The following is a 19,613-nucleotide window of genomic DNA, read 5'->3' as shown; positions in this document are numbered from 1 at the left end:
CCTGTGCTTTCTTTTCTGATTTTCATTTAAATGGAGCTGCCCATTAAACAGTTGTGTATATGAGTGTGGCACTCGGGAAGGAGTTCTGGGCTAGTGATTTGGATTTGGCAGTCATCAGCAAAAGGCGCTAGCTGAAGACATGGGAATGGAAGAGACTGCCCCAAGAGAGTATATTGAGTTCTGAAAGAAGACAGCCAAAGATAGAATCCCAAAGAATACCCAACATTTTAATGATAGAAAAGGAGAAATCCTCAAATGAGACTGAAGAGGAGCAGCTGGAATAGTAGGAGGAAGAGCAAAGGAGTGGGAGGATTTGGAGAAAAGAGTGATTCATCGGGTCAAATGCTGCAGAAAAGGCAAGAAGAAAGAAAGGACTAAAAAGTATAGAATGAATTTATCCACAAGGAGATTATTGGTGATCTTGGAGAGGGAGGTTGCAATGGAGTGGTGGGGATGGCAGCCAGATTATAATGGGGTTAGGAGTGAACCGTAGTTACCTCCTAACGTGTTAAATACTGTGGAAGAATGTGAGACTATAAGGATGAATAAGAAATGGCATCTGGCCTAAAGAACTTTCTCATAGTTCTGTTCTCTAAAAGTCCAAGATCAAGGTGTCAGCAGGTTTGGTTTCTCCTGGGGCCTCTCTCCTTGGCCACCTTCTGGCTGCATCCTCACAGCTGCATCCTCACGTGGTCTTTCCTCTGTTGTTCATCCCTGGTGTCTGTGTGTCCAAATTTCCTCTAAGGACACCAGATTGGATTGGGGCCCACCCTCAAGGCCTCATTTTTCTTTTTTCTTTTTTTTTAAAGATTTTATTGGGGAAGGGGAACAGGACTTTATTGGGGAACAGTGTGTACTTCCAGGACTTTTTTTCCAAGTCAAGTTGTTGTCCTTTCAATCTTAGTTGTGGAAGGTGCCATTCAGCTTCAAGTATTTGTCCTTTCAGTCTTAGTTGTGGAGGGCGCAGCTCAGCTCCAGGTCCAGTTGCCATTGTTAGTTGCAAGGGGCGCAGCCCACCTTCCATTGCGGGAGTCGAACTGGCAACCTTGTGGTGGAGAGGACGCGCTCCAACCAACTGAGCCTTCCAGGAGCTCAGCGGCAGCTCAGCTCAAGGTGCCCTGATCAATCTTAGTTGTAGGGGGTGCTGTCCACCATCCCTTGTGGGAGTCGAGGAATCAAACTGGCAACCTTGTTATTGAGAGCCTACTGGCCCATGTGGGAATCCAACCGGCAGCCTTTGGAGTTAGGAGCGCGGAGCTCCAACCGCCTGAGTCACCGGGCTAGCCCTAAAGGCCTCATTTTAACTTAATCACCTCCTAAAGGCCTTATCTCCAAATACAGTCACATTTTCAAGTACTGGGGATGAGGCCTTGAATTCTTTGCTTGGCTGGAGACTTACCATCTTTTAGGTCTTATGTCATTTCCAACAGAGAGGCTGCTCGCTTACTCTTTGACAGAACCCTGCATTTCCCCCTCATCATAACAGCTAATGATTAAATGAATGAACTCAAAATGTGTTGCACCTGTTCTACCTGTCTTACATTGTATCAATTAATTTAATATTCACAGTAACTTCATGTACCTGGCACATAAGTACTCAGGTATTTGTTGAATGAATCAACAATTCTTTTAAAAGTCCAGACTGGGAAACATCCATACTCCACGTGACCCTCTAGAAACCGGCTTATCTCTTTCTGCTTTGATTTCCCACCCAGTGAATCCGGGGAATCCGGGTGCGAGGACCAAGCCATGTAGAAGAGGCGGCAAATGCAGTGACTGGGAAAATGGAGTCAAAACATGGAATGAGTCCTGATCTTCAATTTTCTCCACTGGAAGATGGCACCGAGTGCGTTGAGTGGGACAAAGGGATACACTGCCCTTTTCTCCATTTCGGAGCCGTGTCAAAACTTCAAGACGTAGGCTCCTATTTCTCACTGTGAAAGAGCTCAGGAAGACCGGCCTTGTGGAAACACACGGGCTGAGTTACCGTGCGCAATAGGCAAACAGCGAAATCCAGGCCTGGCCTCGGCAGGCCCCGCCCCTAGGCCGGCGGAAGCGGGCCCGACCTCGCCTCCCAGGCTTGGGCGTGTCCCCAAGGGCGCACGCGCGTGCACGGCATGCTGGGAAAGCTCCCGCGCGGCGGCCATTTTGTCTTATCGGCTCCTTTTCAGAGGAGGCTTTTTCGGCCTGCGAGCGGGCAGGAGAGGTTAGCGACGGTGTCGCTGGCGTTGTCTTCGGTTGGTGCCAGGGCTGGTGGGAGCAGCCGCCCGAGGAAAGCACCATGATTTCGGCCGCGCAATTGTTGGATGAGTTAATGGGCCGGGACCGAAACCTCGCCCCGGATGAGAAGCGCAGCAACGTGCGGTGGGACCACGAGAGCGTAAGTCCCGCGGGCTTTGGGCCTCTGCCGGGGCGCCGTGGGGGAAGGGAGCGGGGCGGACTTGGGCCCGCAGGGCCCGCGGCGCAATTGGGTGCCAGGGCCACGCCGGGGTTGAGTGTGTCTCACCCCTTGGCGGGAGGGAGCTGAGAGCATGGCCCGGGAGGGAGGAGTCCGCGCGGATCCAGGGAAAAGGGGTGATTTGTTTTTGTTGTTGTCTTAGTATCGAGGAATTCAAGAGGGCTCTTGGCAGAATTGAAAAGCACCTTAATAAGGCAAGGAAGCGCGGGAAAGGAGTATTACATCTAGAGGCTCCTGAATTTTCATCTCGTTGTGAAATAAAAGGACAAATTCTTCCCCGTTATTTGGATTGAGCGTCGTATTTAGCCCGAAGTTTCTGGCCCAAATTAGTGGTAAAAATCGTGGCAGTATGTTATTTCAGTAACGGTCCAATTTCTGAATGGACGCTTATATAGGGAAATAAATTTTTGAAAGAGGTCATAACTTGGTAGGGTTTACCGTTATGATTTACAAATAATGTTTGCTAGCAGTACGTTCTAGTAAGCACTTCATGTAGACAGATGGTTGTCAAGGCCTTTCCTTTCACATAAAACCCATTGGAGTAACGGTAAAACCCTGTAATGATAAATATTATAACCCCAGAGTCACACATGAGACTTGAGAGGCTCACCCAAGATCTGTTGGCAAATTAAGTGGAGAGACTAAATCGTTGTAATCCTGTTCACTTTCCACAATTCTATGCAGCTGATTCTCTGAAAATACCACAATGTATATCAGGTGTTTTGAACGTGCAGTATACGTTTATTTTAGGTCTTAACCTGAAGAAGAGGTATAGAATTTAAGTTTTACTTGGCTTGCGGTTATAACCAAACAACATAGTAATTTCAAAGCAGTTGCTATTCAAAATATGAAGGAATAGTTAAATACTGCTTTTTATAGAAAGTTAGTTGCTTCTTTTTAAACATAGGCTTTGATCAGTAGAATCTGTTTTGCAGTGTGAAAACAGGTTAGTGCTAGATGAGTCCTTTCGGTACCTTAAAATGTAAGTGTTTGACTAGAGTATTGGGATGCTACCTGATTTCAAAGTATGAAATGTTACTGTAGAATTCACTGTGTGGGGTCAGATTCACCTATATGTGGTTGACCTCAAGAGAGGTGAAGCTTTTTAAAAGTTTTGTTGTTTCTTTAATATTTGGGGGGGATCCCCCCACTTGTCCAAATAGAAGACAGATTAACTTTGTTGCTTGTCTAGACCCTCTTTTTTTCTAGGCATCTCTTTGTCACTGTAAAGTAACTTTTTCTTTAACCACTTAACTTAGTAATCTTCCCATCTGAGTTTTGCCAAAAAAAAAAATAAATAAATAACAACAAAAAACCCAACATTATGATGTAGTTGATGTGCAGAGAGGACATTTATCTATTTTGAAGGAAAGAGAATTGCTTTTGATTGCCTGCTCATCAACTGGAGCAGCCCGTGTGGGTGCCTCCTTGGTTTTGAACACGTGTTGTGGAGAAACTTTGTTTTCTTGGTGGTATTTATTGCCACCTTGCATTATATGTTACCGGTTTATAACCTTAGCAGTGAGGCTCTCAGAATAGCAATTTAGGTTTTATGTCATTTCAGCTGTAATAAATCTGCTTTGCTTTCCGTTTTTAGTGCCGCTCACTTTGGTCCTTGTCACCAAAATATTTTATGCCTTTAATGACATTGTACTGACAGATTGCACTTCATTCTAGATTCAGGGATTTGAAAAAGTCATTTACTGGTTTTTCAGATTCAGGTCTGCAGGGAAACGGTTGGCATTAACCAGGAACAAAGCACATGGCCTCTTCTAAATAAGTCGAAATTACTGTAGGGTATAATAAACCTGGGGAGGTTCCTGGAATCACTTCCGGGTCGTTTGCGTATCTTACGCTGTTGGCTGTTAGCGCTAAAATCTTGGAGTAATGGACAACGCCAGCATATACTGTTAGGGTTTCACCATCACTGTAACCTGATGTTTCAAAATATTTTTGCATTGCTATTGTATATAAAAATTTTTTTTTGCAAGACTTGCCCTAGATGGGAAAAGTGATTTCAGCTGGGTGGGGTTCTTTTGTTTAACAATTGAAATGGAAACTTCACCTTAGTGTTAAAAGTAGTTTCTAAACGTCTGTATCTGCGCTGTAGGATTTTAAACTGCAGGTATCTGTATCTCACCCCTGCCCCCAATTCTGATTTTAATTCTATAGGTTTGGGGGAAGGCCCCAGAAATCTGCATTTTAGGAAACGGCCTCATACATTCTGTTGCTTCCTGACCTATATTAGTTCTGGGTTTTTAATTGAGTAGCACTTGGGAAAGCTTGTTTTTAAGTGAAGGATGCATTCTGTAATGCAAATTATCGACCTTTCATTTATTTTGTAATGATGTATGTATAACCACAATCAAAATTGAATCTTGAAAAGTGCCTTACTGGGATTGGGATTAGTATTTAACAGGCGTTTCCACCTTCTTTGCAGATTGCTCTGGATCTGAGCTAAAGTCAAATCAGCTTTAATACTGTTCCAAGGATTCATTGGCATACCTTCTTACCTCGTTTGTTGACATTTTATATTTTCTTGAGATTATTGGTATTTTGCATTGAGCAGTTTGTTTGCTCTGCTTTATTAATCCTCACCAACCACAGTGATGACAAAAGCATATGATTTTAACTGCCTAGCGTGAGCATCTTTCTGTTAGTGTGTCCACATGGGAAGATTTCAGTATTTGCCAGAAAAGGCATTAGTAGCCTTGTAATCATCTGAATAGATAACAGAAATTTTGTAGTTCGAATTGAGGTTTTTACATTATAGCGCTCAACCCAAATGTGAAGTTATGTAACTAATGGCTTAACTCTGATTCTAATAATATCGAAAATTAGATTTCTTTCATCATTTATCAAATTCAACTTTGCCTTTTACTCCGTGAAGGTTTAATGATTTATGAAGGGAATTGAACTAAATGTTCTTTTCTAAAATCTTCAGAATGTTAGCAAATGTTGTCATTGACACTGAAAGTTATTTAGAAAAGAAAAAAACAGTTAAGGCTTCTGTCCACATTTTTACTTTAACATCTTAAAAAAGGGATTCAGAATTTGGGAAGGAAGATTGGAAGCAAAAAAATAATAATTATAGTGCCTGACATCTAGTATAAGTATTTTAATAGATAGTTTTAATTCAAAATCACCAGAATGTTCTTTCTGTCAGAAATGGAGGCATTTCCTGCCTTATTCTATATAGTTCCTGGTAAGTATTGGACTTCTTGAATTGCCAGCAGTCTGTGTTATATGTGTATTTAACTGCTGTTTGCTTTTTCTCCCAAAAACGTAGACAAGAAGTAGGGGAACAGTATAATGAACTCTCTGTGTACCCAAACCCAATATGACTTTATGAATATCAGCGCATGGCCACTATTATTTCCTCCCCCTTCCATTATTTTGAAGCAGTTCTATCACTTCAATGGTAAAGACATCATTATGTATTTCTATAATACAAAGACTTAAAAAAAAACCACAATACTATTACCACACTGAAAATATTAAGGTCTTACCTTAATATTTGATTGCTTTAGGGAATGTGTGTGTGTGTGTGTGCGCGCGCGCGCGCGTCTGTCCGTGTGTACCTGTCTGTCTGCGCATGCTACTATATCATTAGACTTGATTTCTTCACAAGGGGAGAAAGTAGCTAAAATTAGTAATACAATACAGTGCTTCATTATTTTATAAAATATGTTTAACTTTCTCATCATTTCTTGTAAGTTGGGGGAATTCCTTTATTCATTCAACAAAAAGTATCATTTAAGTTATCGTACAGTATAGTGTAGAGTACTTGGCCTGAGAGAACCACCAGTCTGGTGGCAGATATGAAGGAGTAAATGTGCTTTTATAGCACAGTGATAAATACCCAATGGGGAAAAGTATAGGGTCTAGAAAAGCACACGTGAGAGGGGCACCTAACCCAGACTGGTGTGCTCTGGAAAGGCGTCTTAAAGTGACCCTTAAATACTGGGACCTAAGGAAGACTCCAAGCTTGTTAGCTAGGTACCCGTTGTGTCCCGCTGTTTCTGAGTTGTCTTGCAAGAATTTTCCTGCCACGTGTGCTCCCCCGTTCCTCAACTCCCTATAAATCGCCCATTCTCACTTCTGAAATCTAAAACCTATCCTAACCTTTTTCTACTTTGTCTAAAATGTCTTACTCGTATATACCCAATGTCGCCTCACTGTTTTTGGAATTTTCATACTTATGTGAATTTCCCATGCACATGTATTAAAATTTTTATTTTCTCCCCAAAAAGAAAAAAAACATACTGGGACCTAAAGGACTTTTTAGGAATTAGCCTGAGGGAATGGGAGAGAAGACAAATAAATGTTCCTAGGGGCTGGAGAAAATTCTAGACCTGAGAAATTGTAAATTAGTATTATAGCTGGGGCCCTTGTTTGTTTTTGTTGAGGGGAGGGGGCATGTGGATAGATGGGCAGGAACATGGATTTGAATGTTTTTGTTTTAAAGTAATCTCAGCTGCATTTTGTGAAAAAATTTTTATTGGGGAACCAGTGTGTTTTTCCAGGACCCATCAGCTCTAAGTCAAATAGTTGTTTTCAGTCTAGTTGTGGAGGGCGCAACTCTCTGGCCCATGTTGGAATCGAACCCGTGACCATGGTGTTATGAGCACAGCGCTCTAACCAACTAGGCCAACGGCTGCCCCTTGAATGGTTTTTTAAGCCTTATTAAAAGTGGGGACTAAATTACGTTGGGAAACAGTTGAAGGTTTCTAAGCAGGAGAGATGTTTACTATCTGGCTGCTGTGGGAAATTGATCAAATTTTTACCAAAAGTCTGTAGGCAATAAAAACAGTGACCCATGACTGCAAAGGTATATGCAATAAAAGGCATGGAAATGAAGAACAGTGTGATCATGATACAGCAGAAACATGAAACTGTGTTATCAGGGACTGAATATTTTTGTTGCAAATTCTTACATTAAATTTTTATTCTTTTGTGGTTTTATCTTTTAAAAAAAATGAATTTGACTCTTAGCTAAAAAGAAACATTTACTTTTTAGTTGTTGTAGTCAGAGTTAAACTATTAATGGTGTAAGTGACCAAAGACTACAGAGTGAAATGTATAAAACAGTCGTAGATTATCAGAAATAGAAATTGAGTAAGTTATCTTTATGACTGTTTATAAAATGGAACTTGGTATCTATTGGAAGCAATTGCTTATCAAAGTTATTAGTAACCTAGAATTCCAAAAGAAGTTCTTTACAGCATCCACAAGATTTTAGCTAGGGACCTATGTTTGTAGGTGTTTGTAAAGATATTTTATTATTTTTATTTTTTAATTTTTTTAAATTGGGGAATATTGGGGAACTGTGTGTTTCTCCAGGGCGCAGCTCAGCTCCAAGTCCAGTGGCTGTTTTCAATCTTAATTGCAGGGGGCGCCCCCCACCATCCCATGCAGGAATCAAACGGCAACCTTGTTATTGACAGCTCGCACTCTAACCCATTGAGTCATCCGGCCGCCCTGTAAAAGATATTTATATACCATTTCCCTGAAAATAAGACCTAGTGGGACAGTCAGCTCTAATGTGTCTTTTGAAGCAAAATTAATATGAGACCTGGTATTATATTATATTATAATACCCGGTCTTATAGCAAAATAAGATTGGGTCTTATAGTAATTTTTGCTCCAAAAGACGCATTAGAGCTGATTGTCCAGCTAGGTCTTATTTTCGGGGAAACAGGGTATGATTTAATGACTTGAAGGCTTTACTATTTGTAAATAATATGTAGCTGACCTGACCAAGGGCATGTGAAACAACTAGGCATTCAATTGATTTGGGGAAAGCAGTTTAACAAAATAATGCAGACAACATTGAAAATATTTGATTAGCTCAAGAGAGAATGATACTGCTTACTGTTGGATTCAACTATATAAAGACAAAAATCAGTAAGATATTGTCAGGGTATTTTTGTGATTGGACATGGTCCAAATTGGTGACCAAAACTGATGAGTACTTTAAAGAAGTGAATGCTAAAAAAACGATTGTTTTTGTTAAGGTGTAAGTCTTAGCCAGTATGTTGTACTTAAACCCTCTCCCAAAATGTGTATGTTCTTTACATTAAATAATTTCTAATTAAAGATTGATTCCATTAATACATTGGGAATTGATTTTACTATTTCGTTTTCCTTCTTAGTTTAAACCATTAAAATTATTTTTTACAAAAGTAAACATGCTTGCTATAAAAAGATTAAAATTTAACATAGAAGTAAACCGTGAAAGTCTGTCCTTGCCTCCTTTCCCCATCGCCAAATCCCCCTTGCTCCCTTCCCCATTGCTAAATCCCTGGAAGAAGTTAAAAATTGGTATGCAAAAAAAAAAAAAAGTATGCATGATTCCAAGTCTTTCCTAATAACTTACAGACACATAACACATGTATACCTATAAGTGAAATTGTCATAGATATATTAATATAATATGTAAATATAGTATGTCTGATTCTTTTGCCATTACCAACCCAGCTGCAGTGAACATTCTAGTTGAGTCACTTGTAGGATAGTTTCCTAGAAAGATAATGGTGAAGTTAAATGCACATTTTACATTTTGATGGATGCTGCCAAATTGTCCTACCACCCTCTAGTATTGTTTGGAGTGTTATTTTCCCAACACCATATCTAATGCCAGATATTGTTTAATTTTTTGACAGTTTGACTTTGTTTAATATGAAGGAAATTTGCAGTTAGAATTTTCTAGTTAATTTCCAAGATGATTGTATTTCTGCATTCTCTTGGCTGGTAGTAAATTCACTAAAGTATACTATTGAGATTGAACTCTTCTGTCACTGGTGTTGCCTTAAATTTATCAAGAGGATAAATCACAATTAGTCATGAGAATTCTGCTCCCCCCCTTCCACCTTTGGTTATTAGATCATTAGATCAGATCCATGATGGACATTTATTAAAGACTTGCTGAATAAAATACTTAAGTGTTAAACACCCCCAATCCCTAGGAGCCCTAGGGTTACAAGAAGCAGTCTAGATAGCTAGTTTATGGATAGAGTAACAAATATTTTGATGTACCATTCATTGCATTGTGGCAGTATCTTAAGGACAGATAAAGAGTGGAAATAGCACACAGAACTGGATTAAGAAAATGGGTTCTAGTTTAGATTCTGAAGTAGCTAGATTCCTAGTATTGCATGTACATGCTAGTATACCGTTTTTTGTTTTTGTGTCTGTCTCCTACGAGACTGAGCTTGAGTGGGTCTTGTTCTTGTATTTCCAGCATCAGTTATAAGTCATGTTAAATGATTGTTGAAGTGCCATTTTCCACTTTTTAAAACTTAAATGCTATTTTTAAGTTAAATGCCATTTTAAATTAAAATCTCATGCAATACTTATTAGATTCACATGTTCATGTATTTTATTGAAAAAATGGACTTAGTACATTTAGACTTGGCGTTTTGAGCATATAGAATCTACTATTTAGAAAGCCTTATTCATATAAATAAAGCTTAGGTTTCAGAATAAAACTTTAAATAGCTCTGAAAAAACAAAGGTATTTTACTTTTAAAAAATAACACTTAGTAGACATTTTATGACAAACCTTGGAGCTAGTAATACTCAGTTTTCCAGAAAAGTTAAGTCACACAATACATGGTAAAGCCCAAATTCGGTTTGATTTTGGTGATAAATTATTAAAAATAAGGTTCAATTAATTTTAACTATTGGTTTTTCATTACCAAAAAAATTACATGATTCCTTCCTAGAAATACTTGAAGTTCGTATTTAGTTATGTTTTAGAATCAGGAGGGACCATAGAGATATTTATTCCTTTTGTTTTAATGATGAGCCTTTTTGAGCGTCGTAGAGATTGGCCTCATTTAAACATAAAGAACAGCAGTCTTACATTTATCAGTTATGTATGATGACAATAGAAGTCCTGTTAAAAAACAGTAAAAATTAGTCTTTAGATAGAACCCACTCTAAAATGCTAGAATATACTTCTATAAACATGGGAAGTAGAAATTAAAATAAATTAATACATCAAAGTAAAATACACAGTAACAGTAAAGTTTCATACCTGTGAGAGCTGCACATTAAATTTAGCTTTTAAATTACTATATAACCATACGATTTGTAGCTCTAAATAACTGTACATGCTAGTGATAACTATTACTAAGCTATTACATATAACTATTACAGTTGTAAGAAATTTGGTAAGTCACTTTTGGGCCCTTGGAAACAGGGTTTATAGTCTGAAAGATAAGGAGCATACTCTGTCCTCTCTACCCCAAATAAAAGAGATTCTTAAATATTTTTTTAAAGTGAGTATTGGCATTGGTATTTTATTGTGGTATAAGTGGGTGAAAAGTTTAACAAATCACTTTTTAATTAGAAAATTACATAGCATTTGAAAATATTTCATATGAGCACTGGAAGTTTGGAAATAATTTGAAAAACTATTAACCATTCAAGCATATAGAGCCTTTTTAATAAATTTATTTGTAAAAACAATGTTTAAATTGCAAAGAGTAATCTTAGAAATCAAGTATTTAATAGGATAATATTGGTATAACACTAAATCTTTTGTTTAGACATGATTTTTGAATCTTTAATTGTTTTTTTTTTTACCTTAGTTCTTCTGGACACAGCTTGTTCCCACATTGTTTCAAACAAGTGTAAAACAATTGACCTTTGAGGCAGAAAACAATTACATATTTAACATCTAGCCCTAAGTGTCTAGAAAGAACTCTCAGTCAATCTATCACAATGTTATTGACTATATTCCCTGTTGTACGTTACATCCCCATGACTTATTTGTCTTATACCTGGAAATTTGAACTTCTTATTCCCCTTTATTCTTCCCCCCCTTTTTAATTTTTCAATTACAGTTGACATTCAGTATTATTTTACATTAATTTCAGGTGTACAGAATAGTGATTAGACGTTTACATAATTTAAGAAGTAATCCCCCTGACTAGTCTAGTACCCACCTGGCACTGGCACTATACATAGTTATTACCATATTGACTATATTCCTTGTGCTTTGCTTTATATCCCCATGACTATTTTGTAACTACCAGTTTGTGCTTCTTGATCCCTTCACCTATTTCACCCTGCTCCCAACCACCCTTCATGTATCACCCAGATAAATCTAGTACTCCTGTGACTCCATACATGTTTATTATAATATTGACTATATTCCTTGTGCTATACGCTAAATCCCCATGACTACTGTGTGACAACCCTTCCCCTTTTTCACTCCCCCTCCCCAATCCCATCTGGCAACCATCAAAATGTTCTCTGTACCTATGAGGTTGTTTGTGTTTGTTTGTTCATTTTCTTTAAATTCCACATAAAAGAGAAACGCCATTGCATCTATCTTCCTCTGTCTGACACTCAGCACAATACCCTCCAGGTCCATCCATGCTGCCACAGATGGCAAGAACCCATTCCTTTGTTTTTGTTTTTTAATAAAATAATAAATATTCCTTTTTTCTGGACATCTTCCCATATTTGTTGTGGTTGAGAGGGTAGGCAGTAATTTTAAAAACTGGTAACTCCTTGTCAGTCTTGTACATCTTTTACTGAAATCCAGGAGTCCAGAAATCACTGCTTAACTAAAATGGTTTAACAAATGAAATTGTTCTGAAACTTACTTGGTTGAAAGATGGAGATCAAGAAATGAGAAAATAGTTATTTGGTATCCTTTTCCAATATAGTTTTAAAACTGAACAATTTAAAAAAAATTAAGTACCTTTGTTTTTCTTCAATAGGTTTGTAAATATTATCTCTGTGGTTTTTGTCCTGCGGAATTGTTCACCAACACTCGTTCTGATCTTGGTAAGTGAATTTTCTGTGTAACTCTTACCAAACTTGTGACTTAAAAAAGAACTGGTACTTTATAATTCTGAAAAGTTTTCTCTTAAAAGTTTATTGATAAAGTAATTTCTTTCCTGGCTTAGATTTTTAAATGTGTTAATAAATGTCAGTCTAGTTAAATGACACATATATATTTCCACTCCTTCCTGAAATCCCTCCACTAAAATGAAAATTGTAAAACAAAAGTGTAAACAGAAGAAGAGATAACATTAGAATGTCAACAAAATTTTGGAAGATAACAAGTGGATGGAAGAGTAGCAGCAAAGTCAACAGAGTAGAGAAACCTGTACCCTGAAAGCCTGCAAAAGGGGATATTACACAGAACAAGTGATTGGTCAGCGGAGCCCTGGGCAGGCTCAGGATTTGGAGGCACCAGGTATCGTAGAAGGCAGAGTTGAGTCATGGGACCGAAAATGACGTATTAGTCTAGTTTAGGGTTTCCCAACCTTGACATTTGACATTTTGAGCTGGTAGATTCTGTTATTTTTGGGGGGCTGTCCTGTGCATTGTAGGATGTTTAGCAGCGTCCCTGCCCTCTACCCACTATATGTCAGCCCTCCTCTCCCCCCAAAATTGTGACAACCAAAAATGTCTGCAGGCATTGCCAAATGTCCCTGGGGGGCATAATTGCTACCCGTTAAGAACCACTAGTGTGGGTGTCAGGCTCTTAAAACCTATGCATCTGGTGATTCTGCTTCTCCCATCCATACACCCCAAGAGACTAGGTGGTTATTTTCTGGAGAAATTGGACTAAAGAGACTAGTTCAACTGAACTAGAAAATGTAAAAAAAAAAATACATAATTGAGTGACTATCTTCTTCTCTCCAAGAATGGTACATAAAAGAGAAGTTAATTAAGCACAATGCTTGCCCTAGAGCATTAACAACACATTAGGATGAGTCTAGATATTGGGATTCCAGACACAGCACAGGGCAGTAGAGAGTAAAAATGAGATTGTAAGAGATTAAACAAATCTATATTCTTAATAGTGGGGTTTTCCCATTCCCTCCTCTGCCCTGTTCCTAGAAGGATACAGCCAGATGTTTTTCCCCAGGCAGAAGAGAAGAGGATTCTTTAGAGAAAGTGAACAGTTCCAGAGAAGTGATCTACAGGTACTGACCCTTGGGGAGTCTCCTAAAAGAAAGCCTTTGCTGCCTGATTTTGCAATGGTAAAGCCCGTATTAGTTGACAAAACCTGCCTGTGCATACCAGCTTGCAGTCAGATTTTGGAAGTGTTTTGCCAGTCAAGGAACACCAGTCAGACATATGAAGAAAACCTTCAACACGAAAGTTTAACCAAAGCCAACAGAAAAAAAGAATTTAGTGGAGTTAGAGATAATGCGGACAGCAGGAGAAAAAAATGGAAAAGTTTTAACTAAATTTACCGTGTTTCTCCGAAAATAAGACCTAGCCGGACCATCAGCTCTAATGTGTCTTTTGGAGCAAAACTTAGTATTAGACCCGGTATTATATTATACACAGTCTTATATTAAAATAAGACTGGGTCTTATATTAATTTTTGCTCCAAAAGACGCATTAGAGCTGATGGTCCAGTTGGGTCTTATTTTCGGGGAATCACGGTAGTATCCTCAGAGAAATACAAGAAGATATTAGGAAGACTAGGATGCTATATAAAAAGGGAACTTTTGAAAAACCAAAAGAGCCCTTGGAAATTAGAACTGGAGAAATCTGCAATAAAAATCAGTGGAAAGGTTTGTGAATGTTGGGTAATCGGATAGAAAAGATTGAAATATCAGTCTAGTATTCTAATAGCTGAATAAGGGTCTAGATAGAGAAAACAGAAGGGAGGAAATTAAAAAATTTGCAGTGCTGAATGAAGGACGTTAGTCTCTAGGTTGAATGTGTTTGAATACACAGCAGTGAGTGAAAAAAGATCCATAGCAAGGCGCAGGGTTGTGAAATTTCAGAACACTGGGGGTGGGGCACACAGGACTGTGAATCGGAATGGCCTCAGATTTGCCAGTAACAAACTGGAAGCTTGAAGACATTGGAGAGACACCCTGAGGATTCTGAAAAATATTTTTATCCAGGTTAGCTACATAGCCAAAAGGAAAGTGTGAGGGTGAAAAGATATTTTTCAGATACGCAAGGTCTCAACAAATTTATCTCCTATGAACCTTTTCTGTGGAAACTACCAACACAGGGGCATAAACCAAGAAGGAGGAAAAACAAGAGATCCAGTAAACTGCATCCAATACAGACCAGAAAAGGAATTTCTCAGGATGACAACACTGTTAGTGAGCTTAGAAAGTAAGCAGCCCAGATTGAAGCAGGTCAAGAAGCTCACAGAAGAAAGTGAAGCTGATTTTCTGATATCTTCTGAATGTTGAGGGATATTAGTGTTGCGATAGTTTCTGTAGTTGAGTTAAAAGTGTTTTGGAACAATTTAGAAATAGAAGTTAAAATGAAAGAATTCTGACAAAACAAAGTAGAGTGTGTCAGAAGTGTCATCGTAATGCACCTTTTATTTGGCTCAGCAGTTAATAGTACTTGCATAGACAAAATAGAAACACTGAATACTTACTTAACCTAAAATTTTGAAGACTAAGATAAATGAAGAGAAAGTAAAATAAGCATAGAATTTAGGAATACAGAGGTAAATCCCGGAAGAAATAGCTAAAAGGGTTAAAATTGGTTGCCTTTTGGTGGCGGGAAGGGGTGGGACCACGGTGCTAGTCTTGTATTGTCTGACTTGATGTGCAAATACTCAAAATTAGTAAGATGTCGGTCGTGATTCAGACATGTCCACCCTCCTCACAGTTTTTTTTCTTGGGTGGCAGTAAGGAACAATTTTCTCTTTCCTCCTTTTCCCTCTTCTTTTCCTACCTTATAGTTGCTCTCCATTAAACTGATCCTGAAGACTGAGGAGAACAGTTTTTATGCTTACTTGGGCGTGTTGCTTCATGATTCAGTAGGCTCAATTTAGGCGTCTACAGACTACTCAATGATAAAATGGACCTTTTTTCCTTTTTTTTTAAGAAAACTTTGTTTTGGCAAGAGAAAAAGTTGTTAACATCACCAATACTTGATGCATTCATATTTCTTTCTCTTCAGGTCCATGTGAAAAAATTCATGATGAAAATCTACGAAAACAGTAAGTTACCCTTTTTGGGGGGTCATTTTCTCCCAACACCCATCATTATTTAGTTTAAAGGGGACAAAGATTGAAGAAATAATTGGAATGAATGTAAAATGAATGTCTGAGTGAGGTCCTATTCACTAGCTGGGGGTGGTAGACAGTCATGTAGCTTCATTAATGATATTAGCCACCACATAAGTACATAACTAAATGCCAAGCATAAAGCCTAAGCTTTTTTTTTAAACATCACAGTTGCTTTTTAATAGCCTTGATTTTATAAATGAGGCTTGTCTGGGGTCACAGATCCAATGTAGTTGTATTGTTGGTGTTGAAGCACCTAGATTTGCCTGATTGTAAAATCCATGCTCTTACCAACCATAATGGCAGCTAAATACTGCCTTCCCTTTACCAGGATGAAGGAAGCTAAATACTGCCTTCCCTTTACCAGGATGAAGGAAGCTAAATACTGCCTTCCCTTTACCAGGATGAAGTAAGCTAAATACTGCCATCCCTTTACCAGGATGAAGGAAGCTAAATACAGCCTTCCCTTTTCCAGGATGAAGGAAAGCTAGAAATTCACTTCTTAAACACCTGGTTTACTCTTCAGCCTAAATGCAGTAGTCCACGAGACTAGTTAAGGTAGAATATGTGGGGGGAAAATAGAATATGAGTCGTAATAAAGATGTGGGAAAAGTGTAACGCTTGTTTATTTTCATTTTTATCAGGTATGAGAAAAGTTCTCGTTTTATGAAAGTTGGCTATGAGAGAGATTTTTTGCGATATCTGCAGAGCTTACTTGCAGAAGTAGAACGTAGAATTAGACGAGGCCATGCTCGTTTGGCATTATCTCAAAACCAGCAGTCGTCTGGGGTGAGTGTGAAATTCATTTGCAGTCTTTGTAAAGTGTCCTTGTTCTCTGGAGACCCAGAGACCTCCCTAGTATTGAAACTTGTGTTCCAGTTCATTTATTACTTTGTGTTCTTTTAGAATGACATGAAACTTAAAAGGCACTTATTTTTTCAGTCTTTATTAGTAAATGTACTACTGATTTTACTAACATAAGATTTTTTTCTTGAATATTAGTAACTGATAATATATAATTGGCTAACAAATTGAAGATAATTAAGTTACTATCCTTGTGATTCAATATTTTTTGATTATAAAACACAAATGTGTGTGGTATGTGAGAGTTTGAATATTTACCCTTTTTTTTTTACTTTTTAATAATACATTTTATTGTCTTTAATAGGCAGCTGGCCCAACAGGCAAAAATGAAGAAAAAATTCAGGTTCTAACAGATAAAATTGATGTACTCCTGCAACAGGTAAAACTGTGTGCATTAGTGTCAGAAAATATTTGGAATAAACCACTTAACCAAAGAAGATATAAGGATGGCAAATAAATAAATAAATATAAAGGTTCTTAGTCATTAGGGAAATATAAATTAAAACCACAATGGGTTTTTTATTGAATATGTATTAGGATGGCTAAAATTACAAAGATTGACCATATCAAGTGTTAGTGAAGATGTGGGCAAACTAGAACGATCATATACTGCTCCTGGAGTGTAAAATGGTACAACAACTTTGGACAAGACTTTTTATCTGTTTCTTAAGTTAACAGACACACCATGAGCCAGTCTCCTAGATATTTACTGAAGAGAAATGAAAACATGTTTCCATAAAGAGTTGTGCGCCGCTGTGTATGGCAGCCTTGTTATTCATAATAGGCAAAAATCCGGAAAAAAAAAAAAAGCAAAAAACTCATGTCTATCAACAAGTGAATGGATAAACAATTGTGATATTTTCACACAATGGAATTATTCAGTAATAAAAAGGAATTAAGTGCATGTAACAGTATGGATGATTAGGCGGACTGAGAAGCCAACCCCACCCCCCAAAAAAAATACATGGGTCCATTTACATAAAATTCTAGAAAATGCAAAAAAGCTATAGTGAAAGAAAGTAGATCAGTGGTTGCTTGGGGAGTAGGTACTATAGAGGCACAAGGGAACTTGGGGGTGATGAGTATTTTCATTATGTAGATGATGGTATTGATTTCATGGGTGTCAAAACTTACCAAGTTGTGTACCTTAAAAATAATGCAGCTTGTTGCATGTCAGGTACATTTCATTAATGCTGTAAAAAGACAAAAGGGTAAATTAAACACGAGGCTTCAGTAAACAAAACCAAGTAAAAAGACCCTAAACAACCACTAAATGTGAATGACGCTTGGGGAAGAAAAGAAAAATATTTGGATAGTTTGGTTAGAAAGGAGTCTTCAGTGCTTTTCTTTTTCTTTTTTTTTTTTTTTTTTAAATCTCCCTTAGATTGAAGAACTAGGATCTGAAGGAAAAGTAGAAGAAGCCCAGGGAATGATGAAATTAGTTGAACAGTTAAAAGAAGAGAGAGAATTACTTAGGTCCACAACTTCGGTGAGTAGCAACTTCATTAAAGTACGCGTAGTAAATATGGTAGCTGTAGGCTATACTGTTGCAGCTACTGAGCTCTGTCTTTATATTATGAAAACTGCTTTAGACAATACATAAACAAATGGGTGTGGCTGTATATCCAATAAAACTACAAAAATAGGCTTCTAGCTGCTGGCTTGCCAACTGGTGTCTTAGATCATAAGTATTCATTTGGGCCTGGGCTTTATTTTCTCTTGTTACTCAGTACATATTTACCTTAGTTCAAAATTGGTATACTCTTAAAAATATTGTCGACTTTTTAAAACTTTTAATTAGAAAATATGTATGTTTTGGATATTGATGGTAGAATATAATTGATCATTGGTTCCCAAATATTGAATAGATGTTCAGATTATGCTCATTGAGTTCAATTCCTTAATGACTTTGAAAAACATTTTTAATATGGAGGTGACACCTTAGCCTTTGCAAGAAATGAATTCAGACTGAAATAGGTAATTTTCTGAAAGGTAGTGTAACTTTCCCAAGGTGGTGTGGGGAATTCGGTGGTTACAGTTGAGCCATGGGGGTCTCAGCACTTCCGGGATGATAGGGAAAGTTGGGTGCTGTTGCCATCCATGCTTTCCCTTTCTAAAGGCTGCTTGATATTAATGACTGGGGTGGGGGTAGACAATGGAGAGTAGCAACTCACAAAATTGGAACTCTAGTCTAAATGATAAGTACTTTTTTGGGTTTTGTTTCTCTCTTCCTCAAATACACTAATAATAACTGATTTATCATTTTAGACAATTGAAAGTTTTGCTGCCCAAGAAAAACAAATGGAAGTTTGTGAAGTGTGTGGAGCTTTTTTGATAGTAGGAGATGCCCAGTCCCGGGTAGATGATCATTTGATGGGAAAACAGCACATGGGATATGCCAAAATTAAAGCTACTGTAGAAGAATTAAAAGTAAGTTTTGTTCTAAACATGCATTTCAGCTATAGCTAATAATATAGTATGGCTAAAAATTGATTACATAGATATAAACCTCTTATTGACAGTGGTGTTATTTGACGCAGTGATACAACCCTTGTAAAAGTTTGCTAGTCATTAGATTAGCAAAGTACTCTATCTTCTTCACTGTTTAGTGCCAGGAATTCAGAGAAAGGATATTCCTGAGGATTTAGTTAATGATACCTTGTGTTACATACATGATGTGGGAATTTCCCTTTTAGGGCATCACATTTCCTACGTTGGTCTATAAATGCTTCACATTAGTTAACCATTGTTTGAAAGTGTTTTTACAGGTCATTGTTCTATAAAAATTGCACTTGATTTCCTTAGGAAAAGTTAAGAAAAAGAACTGAAGAACCTGATCGTGATGAACGTTTAAAAAAGGAGAAGCAAGAACGAGAAGAAAGAGAGAAAGAACGGGAGAGAGAAAGAGAAGAAAGAGAAAGGAAAAGACGAAGAGAAGAGGAAGAAAGAGAAAAAGAAAGGGCTCGTGACAGGGAGAGAAGAAAAAGAAGTCGTTCGCGAAGTCGGCATTCAAGCCGAACCTCTGACCGAAGGTGCAGCAGGTCTCGGGACCACAAAAGATCACGAAGCAGAGAGAGAAGGAGAAGCAGGTATGTGGAGCGCCTGAAACAGTGCCCGGCACACGCGAGTGTGCAGCAAACAGCAGGAATCACTGGGTTACTCCTTGGGACTTAAGAAGCTCTTAAGTATTGTTAAGCACTGAGATGCATTGTAAGAGTTGAATCCGTGAACTTGTGCATCTTCAAGGCAACTTCTTGACTATTTCCT

At 37.9% G+C, this 19,613-nt stretch overlaps 1 protein-coding gene across 9 annotated transcripts in view; it reads left to right on the top strand.

The window, feature by feature from the left end:
- LUC7L3 (LUC7 like 3 pre-mRNA splicing factor) overlaps positions 1–19,613 on the top strand; it is a 28,262-nt gene that overhangs the window by 2,367 nt on the left and 6,282 nt on the right. For 5 of the 9 annotated variants that reach the window (XM_074320018.1, XM_074320019.1, XM_074320020.1 and 2 more), the window contains exons 2-9: positions 1,716–2,380; positions 12,196–12,262; positions 15,377–15,416; positions 16,127–16,271; positions 16,651–16,725; positions 17,731–17,835; positions 18,615–18,776; positions 19,152–19,435. In XM_074320018.1, the coding sequence (XP_074176119.1) occupies positions 2,282–2,380; positions 12,196–12,262; positions 15,377–15,416; positions 16,127–16,271; positions 16,651–16,725; positions 17,731–17,835; positions 18,615–18,776; positions 19,152–19,435 (977 nt within the window). In that variant the 5' untranslated portion in view covers positions 1,716–2,281. Of the gene's footprint in view, positions 1–1,715; positions 2,381–12,195; positions 12,263–13,327; positions 13,414–15,376; positions 15,417–15,885; positions 16,041–16,126; positions 16,272–16,650; positions 16,726–17,730; positions 17,836–18,614; positions 18,777–19,151; positions 19,436–19,613 lie in introns of those variants that run through there. The other 4 variants (XM_074320021.1, XM_019730977.2, XM_074320024.1 and 1 more) reach the window with 4 other exon arrangements.

Source organism: Rhinolophus sinicus, linkage group LG15 (assembly GCF_036562045.2).
Source record: "Rhinolophus sinicus isolate RSC01 linkage group LG15, ASM3656204v1, whole genome shotgun sequence".
NCBI lineage: Eukaryota > Metazoa > Chordata > Mammalia > Chiroptera > Rhinolophidae > Rhinolophus > Rhinolophus sinicus.
This window is presented reverse-complemented; position numbering and strand designations above follow the sequence as displayed.